General features: G+C 34.5%; 1 protein-coding gene across 1 annotated transcript; it reads left to right on the forward strand.

Moving 5' to 3' along the window:
- Window positions 1-9,279: 9,279 nt before the first annotated feature.
- On the forward strand, window positions 9,280-20,686 carry LOC122586618 (glutamate synthase 1 [NADH], chloroplastic). The gene is made up of 21 exons (XM_043758594.1): window positions 9,280-9,958; window positions 10,071-10,190; window positions 11,095-11,208; window positions 11,320-11,472; window positions 11,571-11,671; window positions 11,760-11,856; window positions 12,272-12,381; window positions 12,462-12,565; window positions 12,641-12,820; window positions 13,173-13,516; window positions 13,753-13,823; window positions 13,902-14,371; window positions 14,698-15,567; window positions 15,981-16,135; window positions 16,387-16,548; window positions 16,637-18,469; window positions 18,556-18,824; window positions 18,902-19,207; window positions 19,305-19,572; window positions 19,663-19,920; window positions 20,208-20,686. Exons 1-21 carry the CDS (start codon window positions 9,605-9,607, stop codon window positions 20,466-20,468), a joined length of 6,600 nt encoding a protein of 2,199 aa, XP_043614529.1. The 5' UTR covers window positions 9,280-9,604; the 3' UTR covers window positions 20,469-20,686.
- The last annotated feature ends 209 nt before the right edge of the window (window positions 20,687-20,895 follow it).

Consider the following 20,895-nt stretch of genomic DNA (forward strand, 5'->3'; position numbering starts at 1 on the left):
TATGTAGATGAGGATGTTTAAATTAGTGAATAAAGGAGAAGAATATTTTTGGTTTTTCAAAGATAAAAAGTTTAAGCAAAAAAAAATGTTTCGTTTTATTAGATAGTATAGATATAGGGTCAATCAAATAAGAACACTTTAAAATGAGAACACGGTGTCAAACAATTAAAAACTTCATATTAATGTATTAAAAGTCCATAAACAAACATAGTGTATAACTAATTATCATCTTTAAGTGTTTAACAACACAGAGAAAATCATCTCTTTTGTTTTGTGCATCCATATTGGATGCATATTCATCAAAATGGATGCACAAAACAAAAAGAACATGATTTTTTTTATTTTGACGGATCAATATATTGTTAAACACTTAAATAATGATGATTAATTATACACTATGTTAGTTTTTATGGACTTTTAATGCATCAAAATGATGTTTTTAAGTGTTCTTACCGTGTTCTTATTTTAATGGTGTTTTCACTGGAGTTTTAGTATATACATAGGAAAATTGTCATGAATTTAGAAGAACCATTAGAACTTTAAATTATAACTTAATGTTAATATGTGAATGATTATATATATATATAGTTGGGTATTGTAAAATAAGTATTAAAGTAAAATAAATAGGACAAGATATCTTGACCCTTAGATAATGGATAATGGTTAAGTTGATGTACGAATATTCACGAAGCAATTGATGCACGATGATTTTTATAATGCATGGTAATTTTCAGTGAAGAAAAAAATTTATTGTTTTATTTGTTTTACTTTAATACTTATTTTAGTTTACCTTAGTAAAATTATATTGTTAAACCAAGTGTGAACTAATTAGTAAAGTGTATTATTAGTAAAATTATATGAAGTTTAATATTTGTTTCTTTAATAAAATAGAGAAAAGGATTACAAAATATAATACTAGTAATAACTAAAAATGTTTTTTCTTTTAAGGTAAATATATATCTATATTATCTATATAAACAAAATACCCCCTTCAAAATTTAACATTCTACGTGTTAAAATTTCTAATTTACCCTTTTAATATATACTCATATCAATCTAAACTTTATTACTAAAACTCCAAAAATACTGTTAAAAGAAAAACCTTATGCGTGTCCATTCTCTTCTCTAAAGTTGCTCATATAGTATACCCAAAAAACACACATTCGGTCATGCGTTACTGAATAATCAATCAACATAAAAAACGTTCACTTAAAAACAACAATGGCGGTTTGCACTTTCAGCCGGACTAAGAAACACTTGAGTTGAATCATACATTCATATAATAACACGGTACCGCTACTTAACCAACGTTTTTTTCCTATGTCCTGCCGCATCTCGCAGGTACAAGACTAGTTCTTATAAACGGTCATCTAACATTTTATATCTCGAACTCCATTTGGGTAATCTGATGGTTAAAGGCTACGCTCATCTAACACGGATGGAGCCAAAGTCTACTAATCTCAGGATTCGCAAAAACACACAAAACAACATGCTTCATCTGAAAATCCTCAAACCATTATAAGACTTATACGTCAATCCTTCTGTTGAAACTTGAAAGATTTGAATTTTGAAATGAATACTCCGTATTATATTGTTATTGATTTATTGTTAATTAATTTACAAAGTAAAACATGAAACACCAGAAAAGGTTAAACTTTAGGTGGCTAGTCTACGTTACCATATTAATCTTGAAATTACTGTGGGTCCACCTTAGGAGTATAGGACGGTTGTTCGATGCCGCATCCGCGAACGTCGCATGCTAGAATAAAATTTCAACATGTTTAATATAAAATCTATTGACAACGAGCATGGTACCCGCACACAGTAGCGACGATGACATTAGTTGCTATGTGGTGGCGTCAGAGTTAAGTGGTGTTGGTAATTGATACAAAGATATTTGATTTTTAAGGATAATGAATATCTTTTAAAAGATTATGGAATGGTTGTGTAAGTTAGTTAATTAAGGGTAAACTGGTAATTTCGCATGTTCCAAAATTGTAAACTTTTTAACATAGAAGTATAATTTTTATATAGTAGTATAGAAGTATATAGGTATAGATGAGTTCTTTTTCCTAATGATTTAAAGGGAGATAAAAGATTTTTATTTTTCTTAAAAAATCTTAATAAACTTATTGTTAAAAGTAAACCAAATATTTTTAATATATCAACCGCTTGTTATTATTTTAATAGTGAGATTGAAATTAAAACTTGTTAATTCATTACGAGGTTTTCCATTATTCTCATATTGAGCAAAAAAGGAAAAGAACTTTTGAAAAATGTTAAACTCAACTTTATGACTGTGTTTAACGTGTATAAAAAAATTGTATAATTCATATCAAAAACTTATATTTTAATTTTATGGTAAATATACAATTATTTAATGCACCTTAACTATAACCTAAAAAAATGTGTTTAGCAAAACTCAAAACCTTTTTAGGCGATGTCTTTTATTGGATTAAATGGTTGAGTTCAAAACTTCAAATAAATATAAATAATTATATACTTATATGTATTGAGAATGTTATAACACATTTGTTTTTTTTTTTATTGAGTTAAATGTGTTACGTTGTAACCCTGAAAAAACATAATATCTAATAATGTATAATTACAAGGATTTATTAAACCTTTTATATTAACTTTTGTTGTTTAGTTTCATGTATAATATAGAGATAAAATAACATTCAAATATATTTGAGTGTTAATCATCAAATAAATGTGCAAATTTAAGAGTTATTTGAGATCATAAACTTCACATTAAGTGGTACAATTAAGTGTTTATCTTTAATAAATGTGCAAAATTGAGAATTACATTGAAATCATAAAGTTCATATAAATAATTCAAACTCCCATAACAGAATAACTCGTTTTCTCTTATCTTAAAATTTCATATCTAGGCAGATAGACGAAATCGCTACATCGTACTAGAAATATAACACTAGATAGATACCCGTATAATGAAGAGTCAAAGGTAAAGTGGCGGTGGCGGTTGATTCTGATAGTGACATGATCAGCGTTCATTTTGTGATAATTTCCCCATCATTAGGTCGCATTTTAATGTCTAAATGAGTTAATATCTGTGAATTGTTGATACTTAATGGATTCTATACAAAGGTGAACTGTTTGCATCATTACTGAAGGCCCAAGCGCCGCTGGAGGCCCAACCCTAGCGCTACTGGGCGGACCAGGTCCAGCGCCGACTTATTGCCTTTAAATAGAACAATAAGCCCTTAAATCCTAAGAGAGAGAGAAAGAGAGCAGATTTCAGCCACCAAGTCAACACCCAAGAACCCTAAGTCGAGTTTTTCAAATTTACAGAAGGATTTGGAGTTTCTAACACCTCTTGATCTTCATCTTCAACCTATATATATTATCTTTCTTTACTTTCTAGTTAGTAAACAATGTCTTTCATCTTTTTAGACTTTGTTATTCTTTTAATAATGTCTGGCTAATAGGTTGAATACTTGTTTGGATTGATGTGCTCATATAGACTTTTATTTATCTTATTTTATCTGTTAGATCTGTTGGATTGTGATTACTATTTGCCGTAAATCCATGGTTAATGCGTTATTCATATTATTATTGGTTCTATATCTGAATGTATTAGTTTAATTCTGATGATCAGTCATAAACTTAGGATGAAAACTAATCGGTCTTTAATTAGTTGTAAAAGGTGATTCAGTTCTAACGGACGAATATAGAACCATAGTAATTAGAACAAGTTGAACATGAAGCTTAACAATGTCAGACCCAATATAGTGACATGGAAACGTGCATTATGGTCACCAGAGAAAATTATTATCTGGTCATGGCTTAAGAGCCATGTATAGCTAAAGATGAATCAATAACACAAACTTAGGTAATAAAGCTTAAACAATGTATCTAACAAGAATCTGTTTAAAGAGTAGTGTGAGTCTAGCCACAACACTACCTACATAAGTGAAGTGAATCTAGGGAGAATCTGAACCGTGAATAAGTTTTCCAACAAACTAGCAATTAATAGGATAATAATTTTCATATGCATGTGATCGGAAATACCAAACAAGTATCTGTTTTTTAATTACTATTTATGCTTTTCAATTTTAGTTATTAGGCTAAAAGAGGTTTCTCGCTAGACGACGCGGTTGCGACCTTCTATTTACTTTTATTTGTTTTCGGTAGTTTAAATAAGAAATCGTGACAACCCACAACCATTAGAATTACACATTTTATTAGACTAGGTAATGCAAGCGTCTATGCGAATGGTCCTCTGCTACTCACTTATTATACTACACTTGACCGGGTTCTCTACGCGTAATTATGTGTTTAGTTTTAGGTATTTACTTGTATAACATTTTTATAAATTTAAAACCAATGATATTTTTTTATATTAAAAATCATTTTTTGTTTTTCTTGGGGGGGGGGGGGGGGGGTGGAGTGTCTATAATTGATATAAAAGAACATAGATATGTATTTTTAAAAGAGACATTGGTCGTTTCGTATATCTAAATTTTACAACTTTCAAAATTGAATAATTTTTAAGAAGTAAATATTGATGAATGAAATATTTGAATCAGGAAAGATAGTTGATCATTTTTAGTTGTCAATGACCACTCATTTAATTTCCTTAAAGCTTATAATAAGCACACTCACGTTGTTTTTAACGTTGAATATTAAGTTTTAATTTTATAAAATAAAAAAAGAATGAGAGAAATACTTATGTTTTTTTATTTTTGAGTTTTTTTATTAAAAGAAAGGAAAGTAATGGAAAGAAAAAGTAAAGAGTTTTGGACCTAAAAACTTTCTCTTCATATTTGGTAAGATTTGGTAGGATAAGTTGTAAATTTATCAATATACCCTTCAAAACTTTATATGAATTATAATAACTATGAGGCTATAAATGTAAAATTACATATTTTTATCATTCTCTTTTAACTCAATAATGCATTTAAATCCTTTTATTCCCTTTCTTTTCTTTTAAATGATAAAACTCAAGAATGCATTTTATAAATATATTTTTTTATCCTTTCTTCTCCTATCCAATCTTCTCCTTTCTTTTCTTTTAAAAAAAACTCGAGAATACAGTGTTAGGGAAAATGATCCGTACTGGCTTACTGCGGACTTTACCTAAGCTTAGGTACTGTCACTTTAAAAAAAGTTACAAATTAAACCTTTGAATTTGATAAACATACATAGTCCCTCCTGAATTTACATAACCTCCTCCTGAATTTTACATAATCCCTCACTGCTTTACCTAAGATAAGTACTGCATGTTTTACATAACCTTTTCCATTTTCTTATGCATAACTATAACAATGACTAGTAATTAATTCATACTCATTAATATTTATTTAACAATATTAGTATTAGTATAGCGTAATATAAGATCCATTTCCAACCAATCAAGGTTTTTGGGATCTCTGTCAAACAGTTTTGTAGAGTCGCTAGATTTATAAGAAAATTTATTTTACGTAACTAAGAGGTTTATGGGATTCATTTAAAAAAACATAACATCCATTTGTCATAATAATATTATAAATACAAACAATTTAATAAGAAAGACTTATGAAGCAAAAATGAAATTTCATTTACAAAGAAAGTATTCACAAGTAAAAAAAGGTAATATTTTCTAAGAGAATACTTTTATTTATCTCAGCTACGGGTAAACAAAAACCAAACCGGAAATCAAAAATAATCGAACCGAAAAATCCGAAAATCTAACAAAACCAATTAGTTTGGTTTAAATTTTTATAAAACTAAACGGATCGGTTCGGATTTCGGTTTCATATGCAAAAACCGATCGTTATTTTATCGAACCAAAAGTCTTGATTATAATATTTATCTATATATTCAATGACCTTAATGATTGAGCAAATGCTAGTATGCTACTGTTTAAACGAAAATAATTATAATTTTTTTTTCTTGTGACGTTGAAATGAGACTTGCAAAACGAAAAGGTTAGAACTGTAAAACTTAAATAAATATAAGGGTTAAGATTATAGAAACTATAAAAGCTTTCATCTTCTTCGTGACACTGAAATGTTCCAATCCTGCAATTCCATATTATCTTCATTGGAGTATACATATAAGCTTATTGTTTCTTCACTTAACAAGTACGTAAATGTATAAATGAGTTTCATATATCATAAAGCCAAACCTGAACGAACAAAAACCGAAAAAGCAAACTGTTGAAAAACCAAATCGATTAGTTTCAAAAATTGAAAAACCGAATTAGTCGATTTGAGTTTCGGTTTTAGGCCAAAGCCGACCGAAACCAACACAAGCCCTGCCCTAATCTCGGCATGCTTTGCAAACAAATACAAGTAAATGAATATACTTATATATGTAGTATTAGTGTATTACCAACTAATCATGGATCGAGTGGTACACGTCATCATGTGAATTCATAGGTCCATAGCTAAAGGTTGCAAGCCACATAATCACATGTTTAAGTATTGTCAAATACATGTGGAGAAATTATATTTTTCGATCTATGTGTGATAATGACGAGTCAGCGGACATGAGTTCTATAAGGTGTGCGCTTTGGGTACCAAGACGGTACGTGAAACCAAAAGGCTCCCACTCATTTTATCATTTTTTTTTTAATATTTAGTACTATCTATATCTATATTTATATTAATAGTATTCCATAATTACTTCTATTCTCTTTTATTTTTTCAATCAAATTTTAAAAGTCTAACTATTTTTAATATTCTTATATATACTATACTATATAAAGCATCGCCCCTCCTCCTTTTTCATTATACAACTTTGAACTACCAAAAATATTTTTTTTCTTCATTTACTAAATTAATTTTTTTTAATTTATATACCTATAATACTTTTAATAAAATAAATACAATAGAGTTTCAACCTTTCAAATAACTACACTACCACCTTTAGTATCAAATACTTTAACATTTATCATCACTGCCGCCGGCCACCACCCGTCGTAGTCACCACACTGCCACCACTACTACTATCGCCGTTGCATTACGCGGATATACATCTAGTTAATATAATATATATATATATATATAATGAAAGGTGTGAATCATTTGCACGCAACAGAGGATCTAGTTTGCATTGTTTTAATCGGGTTCGTGCTCTATCCTTAACCCTCAATACTTAGTAAGAGGAAAAACCCTAGATTCTCCTTATGTGTTCAATCAACCTTACTTATCTAATTTAATTACAACTTTTTTTTTATAACTTATATGTTTACTTAAGTTTTATAATAGATCGATATAAGTATATATCATAGATAGGAAATTTTACTTTAAGGATTTTTCAACAAAAATTCAATGGGACATATGTCGTTTAAATGTTACGTGTCGATGAGAGAAAACCTTAATCTTGGTTTAAATTATTGGTAGATAACAAAACAATGATCACAATATAGATCAAAATAGTTTACACAAATTTTTACTTTAGAGTTAATTGCCGGATTCGTTCATGTGGTTTACCCATTTCCGTGGTTTACATCTCTGTTAAGTTTTTTTAAACAAATCCGTCCAAACTTGTCAGATTCTTTGCAAGTTACATCCCTGTGGCTAATGGCGTTATTATTTGGCTATTAAGTCGATGCACGTGAGCTGCACATGAGGGTAGTTTTGTAATCTGGCACTCACAAACAGCTTTAAAATTGCACGATTTATTCATGTGGTTTGTCCATTTTAGTGGTTTACATCTATACTCAAGACATCATTTTGATGCATTAAAAACCATAAAAGTAACACAGTGCATAACTAATTATCATTATTTAAGCGTTTAACAACACATTGATCTGTCAAAAAAAAATCACGTTTTTTGTTGGATGCATTATTTTCTTGATTGGTTTGTGGTGATGGTAATGGTGAGAGCTTGGTGGTGGTTGATTCCAATGGGGAAACTCATCAATGGGGGATTTTGCATTTTTAACCAACCAGTCAACATGTTTGCTTAGTTGTATACCCAAACGTCGTTTAATTCGCTGTCAAAAAATCAATGCCGGTTTGCAAATTTTTGAAAAACCCATCAAACTTATTATGGCACGTGATCCCATTTAACGGAAAAAAGTTGACGACATCAACCACAGGGATGAAACATGCAACAAATTTGCGTACTTTGGATCTATTCTACGAAAATTCTGAGTAGGAATGTAAACCACTAAAATGGACAAACCACAAGGACGAATTGTGCAATTACGAAGTTGTTTGTGGTTGGCAGATTACAAAAATGCCCTCACGTGCATCGACTTAACGGCAAAATAATAACGCCATTAGCTACAGGGATGTAACTTGCAAAGAATATGCCAAGTTTGGACGGATTTGTTTAAAAAATTTAACAGAGATGTAAACCATGAAAATGGGTAAACCAAAGGAACAAATCCTGCAATTAACTCTTTATTTTAACTAAAGTTTATCTTTGTACTTTTAATTTTTATTTGATTATGTATACCCATTTTCTAAAGTAAATACAAAATTTTAATGACGATTAGGTGGTATCAAATCTATTAGGGTATTCAAATTTCATACGTTTTGTAAAATATTAATTTTCATTCTATATGTAAGACTAATATAATAATTACATAAAGATTAGATAGATAATTTTGTTAGTTGTTTTCAATAATTGTTCGTCATACTAAAAACTACTTATTTGAGATTATAGATAGTTTTTAAATTACGATATTATAAATATTTAACTTGTCATTAATTATCTTTAATATATAAACATTTTCAGCCGCTATTCCATTTTCAACCGCTACTCGTTAGGATCAACATTTAATTTTATACGGTCAATTTATAAAAAATATAATTAACATATACATTGTATAAGTAATATTTGATACAAATATTTTTTAAAATAATAATATTATTAACTTTCAATATGTTTTATTTATAACTATTTATTATATTATGAATTAAAATGTTTACCCTGCATATTACGCGAAAAATAATCTAAATAAGACTAATAACATGTATACGTTGATATTTGTATAAAAAAAATGATAAATACTTATAAAGATTAGCTTAACAATCTTTCTAAAACTATAATAATGTGACATGTATCCATTAATTCTATTTTTTAAATTATCTTTTGATTTTTTTATAAGTTATGAATTTTTGAACTATGTTACGAGTATTCATTTCTCATTTGTATAAAACCGTAAAAGAAAAAAAGCGTATAATTTAGGTAGGTCCCATATCCAACAATGGCACACCTTGTTGGGTTGTTGTTGTTTAGATGAGCTGGTACTTGCTCTATTCTCCCTCTATAAATTCACCTCACCACCCACCTCGTCGATGAAAAAAAGAACCTCCTCTCTCTCACACTCTCTCTGTGTGTCATATATATACATACATATATCTGTATCTCTCTCTCTCTCTCACTCATTCTCTCTTTGTGTCATATATATCCACATACCCAGCCGTCTCCCCTATTTAGTCGGCTGCTTTTCGGTTTTTTCCGTTTTAATCTTTCCTATATTTACTCTAACTAAATTAAATATATTCTATCCATATCAATCAAATCAAATCCAGATCTGATTATTATCTGATAAAAACACTAAACATTTAACACTTTCAAACCACCAAAAAAGAAAAAAAACAAAACATTTAGCTGGCAACAGAGGCTGTTAATAACAATAATGTCGGTGGCTTTAAACCACTCTGTTTTGTCAACCCGACCCGACCCAGATTTGGCTAACCGTTTTGTTACTCGTCCTGTAAATGGGTTAGCCCGGGTTGGTGCTGGGAAGACACACCGGCCATGGGGTGTGTTGAAACAGAGTAGTTTGTTGGGGAAGAAGTTTTATGGGTCCAGAGTGGTGGTACGTGGGTCGGGTCATGACCCGAAAGTCACTAAAAGGACTGTGGTTCGTGGGTCGGGTATGTCTTTAGTACCTGAGAAGCCTTTGGGTCTTTATGATCCAAAGTTCGATAAAGATGCATGTGGGGTTGGTTTTGTAGCTGAATTATCAGGCATACCTAACAGAAATACTGTATGTATTATTACACACACACACACACGCATATATATATTATACTTTTTGTAATTATTTCTTTTGGGATTGATTAAAGTTTGTAAATTTTTTAATTATATGTATATAAAAGGTGACTGATGCAATTGAGATGTTGGTGAGGATGTCACATAGAGGTGCATGTGGATGTGAGACTAATACTGGTGATGGTGCTGGAATTCTTGTTGGTCTTCCACATGATTTCTACAAGGAGGTATTTTTATTGTTTTATTTATATATAGATATGGATAAGGATATGGATATAGATATTAGATATACACAATTAATACACAGATATATTATATATATATATGTAATTATGCTTGTTATTTTTGTGTGCAACAGTTAATACATGAAATGCCAGTTTTGTTTTTGTTTTGCATGACGAGTAATTATTATGTTTTTATATATAATCAAATATTAAATATTGGAGATAGGAAATTTGGATTTGTTTTAAGAGAAAATTTGGATGTGAGTTTTTGAAGCTTTTTTTTTTGGCAAGTTTTTTATTAACCAGGAATATATGATTGGTTTTGGTTGTCATACACTCATACTTATGGTATTTGACATTAATATTCAATTTCTTGCTAAATTTGATTACTTTGAGCTTAAATATCAAAGTTAGAATCTGATTCTGTCTCACTCTCAAATATAAGTAGGCCCTTTTAAATTTATTCAATCACTTTTACTGTTATTATTTTGTTATATCATTATGATTATCATTATTGTTTTTTACCTGTTATTAATATTTTTGTCTGGGTGAAGAGATATTTGATAAACAAATTTAAAATTATACCAGTGAGAATGATGTGAAAATGAGTGACCATCTTTTGAAATTGAGTACTGAAAGCAAAATATGAATTCGATATATATGCATGATATGAAGTAACATATTTGATGCAAATGGTATAAAAGAAAACGAGTACGAGTATTCAAAGTCAAATGTGTGTCCCCAAGCAAAGTCAAATGTGTGTTCCCAAGCAAACTAAAAACCAGTACACTTGTTTTTAGTTTTGTTTATGTTAGCTGAGTGTAGTTTTGTTTTTATAGAGGCTAAGGAATGATGGTAGTTCTAGTTAATGTAGTTTCATTGATGCATTGATTTGATTCAAAACCAGGTGGCGAAGGATGAAGGGTTTGAGCTACCACCACCCGGGAAATATGCAGTTGGAATGTTCTTCTTGCCTACTTCCGATACTAGAAGGGAGCAGAGCAAGATTGTATTCACAAAGGTAACTTAAATTTCTATGATCACTTATCAATTCTTTGTGAAGATAAGTGTTTGATTTTCCGTTGTTTATGCCTTTTACATATTAATTAGAATTATATAATTTTATTTGTAGGTTGCCGAGTCACTCGGGCACACCGTTCTTGGGTGGCGTACTATCCCAACTGATAATTCTGGTTTGGGAAAGTCTGCTCTACAAACAGAACCAGTCATTGAACAAGTGTTTCTTACACCTACTTCTAGATCAAAAGCTGATTTTGAGCAGCAGGTATATCTATAAATACCTTATGCTATTATGGTTGTGTTTACGCGTATGTTTTGTCTAATTTCACAGTGCTGATTTTGTTTAATAATTTTTCTTTGTAGATGTACATACTAAGAAGGGTTTCTATGGTAGCCATCCGAGCTGCATTGAACCTTCAACATGGTGGGGTAAAGGATTTCTATATATGTTCTTTATCCTCTAGGTTTGTTAAATACCAGAATTCTTACAAGTTAATTCATAGTCATATTAACATGTGCTGGTTTGTTATAGTTTGAATATTTTTATTGCAGAACTGTTGTATATAAAGGACAGTTAAAACCAAACCAGTTGAAAGATTATTATCATGCGGATCTTGGGAATGAAAGGTTTACGAGCTACATGGCCCTGGTAAATATTTAATCCATAAACTTGTTTCATTGTCCACTGACTTCATACTTAACAACAGCATTGGATCAACCGGTTAACGGGAGAGAGATGCGATGTTGAGGAATGACTTCTGATGCATTCTTTGATTAATTTATGAATTTCGGTTGGATGCTGGATTGGAGTCCTTAGTGGTGAGTTGGTAAATAAACCGTTCAGAAGTTCATCATGTTTACAAAAACTTGATGCAGTGAAACTTCTGTTCAACAATTTTTACAAAGAAGTGTTGTTTGGTAGATGTGGTAGCCTGGTAGGTCATACATGATGTTCAGTACCAACACTGCGGTTTATTGGCACATTACATGTTATGATCATATAATTGACAACTATTTCATATATAACATACATTGAAAATACATGGTTTCTGCCTTGTCTGTAGATCCATTCTCGGTTTTCAACCAACACTTTTCCTAGTTGGGATCGTGCTCAGCCTATGCGTGTACTTGGCCATAACGGGGAAATTAACACACTTAGAGGGAATGTTAACTGGTAAGTTCCCCTTTTGCGGTTTATCCATTAAGTTGTGTTTATTGTATATGTGCATAATTATTTTATGTTTGTTTGTTCAGGATGAAGGCACGAGAAGGACTTCTAAAATGCAAGGAGCTTGGCCTCTCGAAGAATGAGATGAAGAAACTCCTTCCCATTGTGGATGCCAGCTCATCAGATTCAGGTGTCATATATAAATCTAATTTTAATAATTTTAGGCTGGACTGGTGTTTAGACATCTAAGGATTTTGCTGTATAGGTGCTTTCGATGGGGTTCTTGAGCTTTTAGTACGAGCTGGAAGAAGTCTTCCTGAGGCTGTAATGATGATGATTCCTGAAGCCTGGCAGAATGATAAGAATATGGATCCTCAAAGGAAGGCCTTATATGAATATTGCTCTGCGTTAATGGAGCCATGGGATGGTCCTGCTCTAGTTTCATGTATGACTATTATTCACTCTTGGCTATCTTTCTAAATTAGAGTTTACAAGTTTTTGTCTTTGTAACTAGTCAATAAGGGGTCTGGTCAGTTCAGGGGTTTTTTTTGGGTCGGGGTCGGGCTGACCCAATCCATATATTGGCTAATGGCTATCCATCTTGCATTTTTGTGCGTGTATATATTTATGTATATGCATATGATATTAGAGCGATTTTATCTGAATTGTAATCTGATGTGTTAAATAAAATAATTAGTAGGTTTATGCATAAAATACATGGTCAATTACAAACTGTTTGACTCGGTCTCATTTTAGCTAAACATTTTATTAGTGCTTACATAGAAGTTCATGTGCAGTTACTGATGGCCGATACCTCGGAGCTACACTCGACAGAAATGGACTCCGCCCTGGTCGTTTTTATGTTACTCACAGTGGGCGGGTTGTAATGGCTAGTGAAGTTGGAGTTGTTGATATTCCACCTGAGGACGTGTCTAGGAAAGGTAGACTTAACCCAGGCATGATGCTTCTTGTGGACTTTGATAAACATACAGTTGTAGACGATGAAGCCTTGAAGAAACAATATTCACGTGCAAAACCGTATGGCACATGGCTTGAGAAACAAAAGATAGAGCTTAAGAACATCGTTGAATCTGTTACTAAATCTTCCCGAGTCTGCCCTCCTATTGCTGGGGTGTCAGAGGTAAGCCTCTATTCTTTGAGGGTGTTTAAGTGTATGTTTCGGTAGTGATTGTGTGATATTTTACTGTTGGAGCATTGATCAGATTCCGATTGTCCAAACAATAAAATTTGTTATTACAACTTTAAGTCGCAATAATTACATAACCAGTTTCAAAATATTAATGCAGACTCACCCTTTATCTTCCAAGTATCTCTTCTACAGCAACTATATTGACTTCCCATAATTTTAACTTTTAGGGGACTCCTGAGGATGATAACATGGACAACATGGGTATTCGAGGTCTCTTGGCCCCATTAAAGGCTTTTGGGTATGTACCTTTTGTAGTTATGCTTAGTGTTTTCTTTTTATTGCTGGTTTATTGAAATGTGGACATGTATATATGCAGTTACACAGTTGAGTCCTTGGAGATGCTTTTGCTGCCAATGGCTAAAGATGGCGTTGAAGCTCTTGGTTCAATGGGAAACGATGCTCCATTGGCTGTGATGTCCAACAGAGAGAAGCTAACATTCGAGTATTTTAAACAAATGTTTGCACAAGTAACAAACCCACCTATTGATCCTATAAGGGAGAAGATTGTGACTTCCATGGAATGCATGGTGGGACCTGAAGGTGATCTTACAGAGACAACAGAAGAGCAATGCCACCGACTCTCATTGAAAGGGCCACTCTTGTCCATAGAAGAAATGGAGTCTATTAAAACTATGAATTACAGAGGCTGGCGAAGCAAAGTTCTTGATATAACCTACCCCAAAGAACTGGGACGAAAGGGTTTGGAAGAAACCCTAGAAAGAATCTGCTCAGAGGCACACAATGCCATTAAAGAGGGCTATACCACATTGGTCCTTTCTGACAGAGGTAAACTATATAAGCTTGTTTTTTTCAGCCCTGTTATCACTCTATATGTGACTAGATCAGTGGGTCGAATGAAAGAGTCAGATAAGCCTGGTCGGAAAGTTTATGTTTATGTGAGGATTAATTTGTCCACTAGTCTACCCATTTCAAGACATTTATAAACGATCAGTGCATTAAATATGACCAGTATTTTTGACCCATTTGTGATAGAACAAATTTCAATTGTACTCGTTCTCAAATAAATGGGCTGAAATTCAACCTTTAATGCACACAATATGGTTTGAACATTTTAATATATTGTTTAACATTTATGTTTCTTTTAATTCCAGCCTTTTCATCAAAGCGAGTGGCAGTAAGCTCTCTCTTGGCTGTTGGTGCAGTCCATCATCATCTTGTTAAAAAACTTGAACGAACCAGGGTTGCATTGATGGTTGAATCTGCCGAGCCACGTGAAGTGCATCATTTTTGTACGCTGGTTGGCTTTGGGGTTGATGCCATTTGTCCATATTTAGCTGTTGAAGCCATTTGGAGGATGCAGGTTGACGGTAAGATCCCACCAAAATCAAACGGTGAGTTCCACTCTAAAGCGGAATTAGTTAAGAAATACTATAAAGCAAGTCACTATGGAATGCAAAAGGTTCTTGCAAAAATGGGAATATCAACTTTGGCTTCATATAAAGGTGCCCAAATCTTTGAGGCAGTTGGGTTATCAAGTGAAGTAATGGAAAGATGCTTTGCTGGCACACCAAGTAGAGTTGAAGGAGCCACATTTGAAGCACTTGCCGGTGATGCTCTTCAGTTGCACAATTTAGGTTTTCCATCCCGTGAATACCCTCCTAATAGTGCAGAGGCTGTTGCTTTACCAAACCCTGGGAACTACCATTGGAGGAAAGGTGGTGAAGTTCATTTGAATGATCCTCTTGCCATTGCAAAACTGCAAGAGGCTGCCAGGGGTAACAGTGTGGCTGCATATAAAGAGTATTCAAAGCGTATTCATGAGTTAAATAAAGAATGCAATCTTCGTGGACTGTTGAAGTTTAAGGAGGGAAGTGTTAAGGTTCCTCTGGAAGAGGTTGAACCTGCTAGTGAAATAGTGAAACGATTCTGTACAGGTGCCATGAGTTATGGGTCTATTTCGTTGGAGGCTCACACCACCCTTGCCATAGCTATGAACAAAATTGGTGGCAAATCTAATACAGGTATGGGCCATTACATACATCTGTCGTTTTCTAATTTTATATTATCAAGTATTGGTGCATGTATTATGATTTAAATGAAAAAGGTATTTTTTGACTGTGAGGAGAACGGGTTAAAAAAGCACAATGCTGAAATGATATTTTACATCTTCGCTAAAAATGATCCATGAGGTTTGCACTAATAATAAACATTGGATAAGTGTCAACTTGATTCAGTTGTTCCCCTAAATGTATTGAGTTGACTGATTTCATCAGCTCGATACAAAACTCAATCCAAATCGACCTATATACGAGTATATATTTTGAAATTGCCTCTTATACTTTCTGGGAATCTGGGTAAATTTCATAGATCTGTAATTTGCTTTTGCTACGTTTATTAAGGTTCAAAGAAATATCACTTATAAATATTTCTGTAGGCGAGGGAGGTGAAAATCCATCTCGTTTGGTGCCACTACCTGATGGTTCAATGAATCCAAAGAGGAGTGCTATCAAGCAGGTTGCTAGTGGTCGATTTGGAGTTTCTAGTTATTACCTTACAAATGCAGATGAACTGCAGATTAAGATGGCACAGGTAATATATTTGTATTTATCAATTTTGTAAACCAAGAGTTTCCCTATTCATGAATGCATTGTCGTTAGCCCCCCTATTCCAGTTAGAACATAGGATCTTCTTGTTTATGAATTTATGTTAATGGACAGATGATGGTGACTTTGCATCCTTAAGTGAATACCCACATTTGGCTATTTGGTGAGGTTTAATAAACCAGAATTGTTGTTTGTATGCCGATGATTATATTACTTAACTGTATATAATTCTCACAGGGAGCAAAGCCCGGTGAAGGTGGTGAACTTCCAGGACACAAGGTTATTGGTGACATTGCTACTACAAGAAACTCCACAGCTGGGGTTGGGTTAATTAGCCCTCCTCCACATCATGATATTTATTCAATTGAAGATCTTGCCCAGTTGATTCATGATCTGAAGGTAATTAACAGCATTAGTCAGATTTTTTTTTTTTTGTATTAACTTCATGATTAAGTTATTCTTGACACTTCGTATGTGGTTACTGTAGAACGCAAATCCTTCTGCCCGAGTTAGTGTGAAGTTGGTCTCAGAAGCTGGTGTTGGAGTAATTGCTAGTGGAGTTGTCAAGGGCCACGCAGACCATGTTTTGATTTCAGGTCATGATGGTGGAACCGGGGCATCAAGGTGGACTGGAATCAAGAGTGCCGGGCTCCCTTGGGAGCTTGGTCTAGCTGAGACACATCAAACCCTTGTTGCGAATGACCTTCGTGGACGAACAGTTCTCCAGACCGATGGTCAGCTAAAAACTGGAAGAGATGTAGCCATTGCTGCCCTCCTTGGAGCTGAGGAGTTCGGTTTCAGTACTGCACCACTCATTACCCTTGGTTGCATCATGATGAGAAAGTGTCACAAAAACACATGTCCAGTCGGGATAGCTACACAAGATCCTGTTCTACGTGAGAAGTTTGCAGGAGAACCTGAACATGTTATCAACTTCTTCTTTATGTTAGCAGAGGAGATGAGGGAAATCATGTCCGAGATGGGATTTCGAACTGTTAATGAAATGGTGGGACGTGCGGATATGCTGGAAGTTGATAAAGAAGTAACAAAAAACAATGAGAAATTAAAGAACATTGATCTGTCACTATTACTTCGACCTGCAGCTGACATCAGACCAAATGCAGCCCAAACTTGTGTTGAGAAACAAGATCATGGTTTAGACATGGCCCTTGATCAACGGCTAATAACACTTGCAAAACCTGCCTTAGAAAAGGGTCTTCCGGTGTACATCGAATCGCCAATATGCAATGTTAACCGTGCAGTAGGGACAATGCTTAGCCATGAAGTAACCAAGCGTTATCATTTACCAGGCCTCCCTACTGACACCATTCATATCAAACTTAATGGAAGTGCGGGCCAGAGTATTGGAGCTTTTCTTTGCTCAGGAATCCTGCTTGAGCTAGAAGGTGACAGCAATGATTATGTTGGGAAAGGGTTGTCGGGTGGCAAGATAGTGGTTTATCCCCCAAAAGGAAGTGGATTTGATCCCAAGGAAAACATCGTGATTGGAAATGTTGCTCTTTATGGGGCAACAAGTGGGGAAGCTTATTTTAATGGGATGGCAGCGGAACGATTTTGTGTTCGAAATTCCGGTGCTAAAACAGTAGTTGAAGGTGTCGGTGACCATGGGTGCGAGTATATGACTGGTGGGATTGCTGTAATATTGGGGAAAACTGGAAGGAACTTTGCTGCTGGTATGAGTGGAGGAATTGCATATGTTCTTGATGTTGACTCGAAATTCCGTTCAAGATGCAACTCTGAGCTCGTTGATCTTGATAAGGTTGAAGATGAGGATGATATTATGACTCTAAGAATGCTAATTCAGCAACACCAGCGACACACGAACAGCCAGCTGGCGAAGGAAGTCCTTGCAGACTTTGACAATCTTTTGCCGAAGTTTATCAAGGTATTCCCAAGGGACTATAAGCGCATTCTTGCCACCATGAAAGCATCCGACATTGCTAAAAAGGCTGCTGAGAAAGCTGCTGAAGAAGCTGATATTCGGGAAGAAGATGAGTTGAAGGAGAAAGATGCTTTTGAAGAACTTAAGAAGTTGGCAGCCAAGTCAGTGAATCAGGTCATTGAGACGGTTCTGGTCAAAGAGGTGGAACCCGAGAAACCGACCACCCGACCATCTCGGGTTGAAGATGCGGTAAAACACCGTGGTTTTGTTGCATACGAGCGTGAGGGAGTATCATACCGAGACCCGGCTATTCGGATGAATGATTGGAATGAAGTTATGGAGGAGACAAAACCCGGTCCACTCTTGAAAACTCAATCTGCACGGTGCATGGATTGTGGCACGCCTTTTTGTCATCAGGTAAAAACAACTTTTCTTCATTAGGCTGATTATACTATCATCTATAAATAGCTTTATTGATTTATCTGCTGTGATAATAATGACAGGAAAACTCCGGTTGTCCTCTTGGCAACAAGATTCCAGAATTCAATGAATTAGTTTACCAGAACAGATGGCGTGAGGCATTAGATCGACTTCTTGAGACAAATAATTTCCCCGAGTTCACAGGCCGAGTATGCCCTGCTCCATGTGAAGGTTCTTGTGTGCTTGGAATAATTGAAAATCCCGTTTCAATAAAAAATATTGAGTGCTCAATTATAGACAAAGCCTTTGAAGAAGGATGGATGGTGCCTAGACCCCCCGTTAAGAGAACAGGGTATGTTGGACTTCCTCTTTTTTAATGTTCCTTTTATGTTAGGGAAACTGTAGTGTTCTGACTATTCCATCCAACAGGAAAAAGGTTGCTATTGTTGGAAGTGGGCCAGCTGGGTTGGCAGCGGCTGATCAACTCAATAGGGTCGGCCATACAGTGACCGTGTTCGAGCGGGCGGACCGAATAGGTGGACTCATGATGTACGGAGTTCCTAACATGAAGGCTGACAAAATCGATGTGGTTCAAAGGCGGGTTGACCTTATGTCCAAGGAAGGTGTGAATTTTGTGGTGAATGCCAATGTAGGAAGTGATCCGTCATTTTCCATTGAGCGGCTACGTGAAGATAATGATGCTGTTATTTTAGCTGTGGGTTCCACCAAGCCAAGGTATGTGATTCTCAAGGTTATTTTTGTAATATAAAAGTCTAGTATCCGGTACAGTTGTACTCGTGTAATTTAACAAAAACAAAAATTTACATTACAGAGACCTGCCTGTTCCGGGACGTGAGCTATCTGGAGTACATTTTGCCATGGAATTTCTACATGCAAATACTAAAAGCTTGTTGGACAGCAATCTTGATGATAACAACTACATCACTGCCAAAGGTAAGAAGGTAGTTGTGATCGGGGGAGGTGACACCGGTACAGATTGCATAGGGACTTCCATACGACATGGTTGCACCAGCATTGTAAATCTCGAACTTCTTCCTGAGCCACCACGTTCCCGAGCTCCTGGCAACCCTTGGCCACAGGTTCATCTTTTTCCATTTCTATAAATCTAATAAACTTTTAATTTAGACAACAGATTCTTATTTTTTTCTCGGACATTTATTGCAATGCAGTGGCCTCGTGTATTCCGTGTAGATTACGGGCACCAGGAAGCTGCTACAAAATTTGGCAAGGACCCACGGTCGTACGAGGTGTTAACTAAGAGGTTTATTAGCGATGAGAATGGGGCAGTAAAAGGCTTAGAGATTGTACGTGTTCATTGGGAGAAGGATGACTCTGGCCGGTTCCAATTCAAGGAGGTTGAGGGTTCAGAAGAGATTATTGAGGCTGACCTTGTTTTGCTAGCCATGGGCTTCCTTGGACCTGAATCGGTTAGTATATATCAACACTCCCCATATATGAAATTAGATACCATGATATTCATGATGTTTGTATTTGCTAGATGTGTCAAAATAGTTGGGTTAATGTGTCATATATGCTCTTTTTGAATAAAAGAATTTGGGAGGTTAAAATCCACTAAAGGCTTTATCTTGGTCCTTTTTGTTGGTAAAACATTTTGGAGATGAAACATGGACTGAAAAATTTACTTGCTAGTCAGTGTGTCAAATATTGCAACCTTTAACATTTTGCTAATTATCATTTTACTTTCTGTTGACAGACGATACCAGATAAACTGGGATTGGAGAAAGACGGAAGATCAAATGTGAAAGCGGAGTACGGGAGATTTGCTACCAATGTAGAAGGTGTATTTGCAGCTGGTGATTGTCGAAGAGGACAGTCATTGGTGGTGTGGGCCATCTCGGAAGGAAGGCAGGCGGCAGCACAGGTGGACAAGTTCATGATGAAAGATGGGAAGGATCTTGAAGAACGGTTGCAGGAACAGAAGGGAAAGAGGGAACAACAGGCAGTTAGGACATAATAGGCACACAAAAGATAATATTATTATTATTAAAAAAAGAGGGTTATAGAGGGGGTTATGTGTGGAAAGTTTAGTTTTATATGTTGTTCTGCTCTTCTGTTTATAGCCTTTTTTTTTTACCTATTGGTTACTGCTTGTTTGAACTTTAAACAAATAAATGTACAGACGAGTCTGTTCTTTTTGTTATTTATGGAAAGGTAGCTTTGGCATTTCAGTAAGCAATATGATTATTGGCAATCTTTTTTGTGTGATATTACAGTCTTAAGAGGTTTAGTTATGAAGTCATTTGGGAATGTGTTTTGCCTAGCCAAACATGAAAGCTAGTGGTTGCAAACTTGCAATGTTAATTTTTGTGGCATGTGTTCAGAAAGTGTATTTTCAATAGAAATCTGTCTCCCGAATGACATGTTTTTAGTAGAAGCTTGAG

Source organism: Erigeron canadensis, chromosome 2 (genome assembly GCF_010389155.1).
Source record: "Erigeron canadensis isolate Cc75 chromosome 2, C_canadensis_v1, whole genome shotgun sequence".
NCBI classification, from domain to species: domain Eukaryota; kingdom Viridiplantae; phylum Streptophyta; class Magnoliopsida; order Asterales; family Asteraceae; genus Erigeron; species Erigeron canadensis.